At 52.6% G+C, this 4,448-nt stretch overlaps 1 protein-coding gene across 1 annotated transcript; it reads left to right on the forward strand.

Moving 5' to 3' along the window:
• The first annotated feature begins 502 nt into the window (after nucleotides 1-502).
• On the forward strand, nucleotides 503-2,571 carry CCDC185 (coiled-coil domain containing 185). Its single transcript, XM_027564096.1, has one exon. It carries the CDS (start codon nucleotides 564-566, stop codon nucleotides 2,451-2,453), a length of 1,890 nt encoding a protein of 629 aa, XP_027419897.1. The 5' UTR covers nucleotides 503-563; the 3' UTR covers nucleotides 2,454-2,571.
• The last annotated feature ends 1,877 nt before the right edge of the window (nucleotides 2,572-4,448 follow it).

A 4,448-nucleotide genomic window follows, 5' to 3' on the forward strand; every position in this document is an offset into this window, starting at 1 on the left:
TCCTCTAAAAGTTTAAAAAAATATCCTTGGGCTTGCCAAGTTATAAGGGCAAAAGGATGGTGCATGTAAATTAATGTGCCTCGACTGCCTACACCGCAGAGGTGCACTGTGGCAGGGACCTGTGACTAAAGGACTCCCCACTCCACACTTCCAGGCCACATTCTATTCTGGGGGGAATGCCTTTACCTGTGTTCTTTTAAAATTCTGCTGCTTTAAGATGTACAAATGCGAGTTCAAATTCCTGCCTGCAACACAGGTGGGGATTCACTACGCACCCCCATCTTTAGGGTGACCCGAACTTTCTACAGCCCCCTCTACCATACGCCCTCTCCCAGCCTCCAGCCGCCTTCCCGCCTCTCGCCGCGCGGGGTGCTAGGAAGGCCAGGGTGGGCGAGGGCTGAGGGCTGCAGCGGCCGGGTGGCGCCGGGAGCATTGTGAAGTGGCCGGAGCGTCACAGGCGGTCGGGTCCCCGGCATCGGAGGGCGGGGCGGGTCTCAGCGGCGCCCCCGCCGGGACCCGGCACCCGGGACCCGGACTCAGACGCTGGGCGCGCAGGGAGGAGAATGGAGGACTTCGGCCGCTTCTCCCCGCGGCCCCACTCGGCCGTCTGGGAGCCTCCGCCGCCCAGCGAGGAGAGCGCATCCTTGGCTCAGCTGGACGGGTCGGGGCCGCGGGCCGAACCGGGCCTGTGCTCCTGGGCCCAGACGCCAGGCGAGGAGAGCGAGGCCACCGCGCCCTGGCCTCACTTGCTCTGCTCAGCCACCCCTCGGCCCAGCCGGCGCCCGTACTCCGACTCGCCGCAGGAAAGTCGCAGCCTGACCGACGTGGCCCGGAGATTCCTAGACCGCGCCAGGAAGCCCCGACCCCGCAGCCGGCGCCTGGAGGATGCCTGGGGGGAGGCAAGGACCAAGCCCCAGGAGCAGGGAGGCAGCGGGCACAGCCCGGCCTGGCAGCTGGAGCCCGAGCCTCAGCACGGCCAGCACTACCCTCCTGCCCGGGGAGATTCGCCCCCTCCTTACTCGCAGGGAGCTTACACCCCCGCGAACCGAGCCTTTGAGGAAGAAAAGGCGCAGAGCGGAGACCAGTGGGCAGTGCCGGTCTGCAGGGGTCTACGTCCCTGGTCCCTTTCCTCAGTTCACACGGAGAAGTCGTCTGTGTCCTCCAGAGAGTTCGGGACGCAGTCAGGTTGCATGCACATCCAGAAAAGACACAGCAATGATCCGGTGGAGTCGTTAACCAGCCAGCTTTCCCAGTCCCTAGTTTCCAGCAAGGAGATGCAGAAGCAGCACACCCAGGTCCTCAAGAACAAGTTGGAAGAGGCAGTAGTGTCCTCCAGGGACCAGAAGATCGTGGCCCTGGTGCTGAGCCGGCTCAAAAAGGCCCAGAGGATGCGGGAGCTGCAGCAGCAGGCGGCACTAGCCTGGGAGGAGCTGAAGCGCTCAGACCAGAAGGTCCAGTTGACCCTGGAGAGGGAGCGCAAGCTGCTGCTGCAGCAAAGCCAAGAGCAGTGGCAGCAGGACAAGGAGCAGCGCAAGGCTCGTCTGAACCGGGAGCTGCGAGTCCGGCGGCGGGACAGACGAGCCACTAACATGATACAGCAGGACAGCAGCGGGTGGAAGGCGCCGCTGGAGGACCAGGAGAAGCAGCGCCAGGAGAAGCTGGAGGGGGCCCCCTCCGAACCTGAGACGGAGCCGGAGAAGCAGTGCCAGGTGCAACGCCTGCCAGAGAGGATGCTGCGGGACCTGCAGGCGCGGAACAGCCTGCAGCTGCAGAAGAGGCTGGCGCAGGCCTGTCTAAAGAAGCACGTTCACCCCACCAAGGGTCAGAAAAAGATCCAGGAGACCAGTCTCAGCTCTCTAGTCAATTACCAGGCCAGGAAGGTCCTCATGGACTGCCAGGCCAAGGCTGAAGAGCTCCTCAGGAAGCTGTCCCTGGAACAGAGCTCCCAATGGTCCCAAGAGATGCCCGAGGGCCACACGAAGGAGCCCGATAGAGAGCTGAAGGACAAAGTCCAGAAGGAGGAGGAGCGATTCCAGCAGGTGAAGAGGTGGGCGGAAGAGTCCCAGAAGCAGAGAAAAGAGCACAAGTCGCTGCTGGAGGAGCTGGCGGACCAGAAGACCCTGCAGACCCAGAGTCAGGTTCACAAGAACGTCAGGGACAAGGCGCACCACATTCGGGAGCTCAACATCCTACGGGAGAAGAATCATCACATCCTGAAGCTGAAAGCCGAGAAGGAGGAAAGGTGCCACATCGAGGGCATCAAGGAAGCCATTCGGAGACAGGAGCAGAGGATGGAACAGATCTTGCGAGAGAAAGACGCAACCTTCGAGGAATTCCAGAAGATCTCCAGGACCTCCGGGACAGATGACGTGAGAACACTTGCCAACAACTTCTTTGATCAGATGGCCCGGGAGGCCCAGGTCCCAGCCGGGCAGCAGAGAGGGGGCTACTGAGAACCTAATGACAAATAGCTTCCAGCCTAGGCGGCTAGACAGAGATCCGGCAATCATTTTCTAATTTGATTATGACTGAGCATTGATTTTAAAAAAGTATATAAAATAGTGGCAACTTTCGCGAACTAGTTTGTTGATTCATCGGGATGGTTGAGAGGGTGGGATAAAAATTTCCAAGTTTTAAGAAAATTACTTGCTTTTGTACATTTGGCTTTAAATAGAAAATACCCATTTCGCTCTCAAGTAATCTCAGAAGTGTATGTATGTCAGACACATTTTGAGGAACCAAAGAAAAAGTCTACAGTGGGAAATAGAGTTCTGTGCCATGGCTTCAGTCTTTCCCTGTCCCAGACTTATGAAAGGGTGAAGTGTGAAGTACTTGTCATAGGAAATCTCCAGGAACAAAAAGTGAGGTGGGGAAGCATGGGGAGAATTCCTGTCAATAAGTATATTGGGGAACACAGCATACTACCTCCCCTCTTGGGAGTTCGTAACACAGCTGAAAATTTTAAAGGCTCTGAAAAGTCTTGCAGTAAAGACACATTTGATTAACCTAGTGTTTTTCACAAACCACAGAACTTTTTTTCTCTTGGGTCCTTCCATGGAATTGACGTTCTATGAAATATTTTTGGCAACAGCTTTCTATGGCTCCTCTCAGATGGTACTACTTTGGCCTTCCTTTCCCTTGTTAATAGAAAACACTAGTGTTACACCACTACAGACATGTTCAAGAGTTCAGTGGAATCTTTGGGTCCAATTTTTCCCCCCTTCTTGGTCAGTCTCCTCCAGTCTTTTGGAGCAAAATTCTATTAGAATCCTCCTCTTCCCCTGTATCTATTAGAATCCTTCTCTTCCCCTCTATTTCTCCTTTGTCTCTTCTGAAGGAGGTATGTGGTGTCATTCTGTCTACCCACATTGTGTCTAATTAACCTAACCAGGCTCTGAATGAGTGACTACACATGATTCAGGAGCTTGACATTTTAAAAACTAAGAGCCAGAAGCTAAGTAGAATTTAACCCATCATATCTCAAAGTCTTTATCAAAAAATTCTAAAAGTGTTCTGTAAATAACATTTGTCTTGAGAGAGAGAGAGAGAATAAATCCCACTGGAAGACTTTTGTCATCTTAGTATTTTGAAATGACACGAAAGGTGACCTGGCCAGGGGTTTTATTCAAAGGTCATCGTGAGGGACTTGCCTGGTGGTCCAGTAGTTAGGGTTCCACACCTCCAATGCAGGGGGTGCAGGTTCGATCCCTGGTTGGGGAACTAACATCTCACATACCCCAGGCATGACCAGAGAAAACAGTTTTGCTTTGTTTTTTAAATGCAATTTAGAAAAAAACAGCAAAGGGCAGTGTGAGAGCCATATTCCCATCTTACATGATGGAAATGGGCCCCCTTCCCCATCATAGCTCCCCTCTGCCTGCTGTCCCCAAAGAGGCCTACTCAGGCTCTCATTCCTTTGTTGGCACATGTTGCTTCAATTTTCAATCTTATCATTCTCTTCTCTTCACCCAAGCTAGTGCTGTTCCAGCCAAGTGCTGTGCACATTCCCAGCATTCTAGGAAAGAGCTTAAAATGTCTCAGAATCTAACTCTTCGTCTTGACATAGGTATGTGACTTTGGGGAAGTTACCTTCCTGGGCCTCAGTTTCCTTATCTGTAAAAAATTATAATTTGTACTTCAAAGGGGATGTTGTGAAGGATGATCAAGTACAATAATATAAGGCATCTGGCATAGTGTCCAGAACCTAATACACACAATAATTAAATATTACAGTTTTTTATACTACTGACTTTCCATTTTTGTCAATTCCATTTTCCCTATTTCAATGCTTTCTCACCAGCTGCCTCCTCCTATCATATCCAAGTCTGATTTTTCTGAGCTCAGCTCACAACCTGCCTCTTGTATGAAATATGGGACCTCGCTGGCTGCTCCTTCTCAGCATCAGCCTTCTTTGACAAGATGTTCAGCTTATGGCTTATTGAGCACTT

The sequence above is a fragment of the Bos indicus x Bos taurus genome, chromosome 16, assembly GCF_003369695.1.
Source record: "Bos indicus x Bos taurus breed Angus x Brahman F1 hybrid chromosome 16, Bos_hybrid_MaternalHap_v2.0, whole genome shotgun sequence".
Lineage (NCBI taxonomy): Eukaryota > Metazoa > Chordata > Mammalia > Artiodactyla > Bovidae > Bos > Bos indicus x Bos taurus.

Bases quoted from the DNA above. Each gene is read 5' to 3' on its own strand.
- CCDC185 (XM_027564096.1), top strand. From the start codon at position 564: ATGGAGGACTTCGGCCGCTTCTCCCCGCGGCCCCACTCGGCCGTCTGG.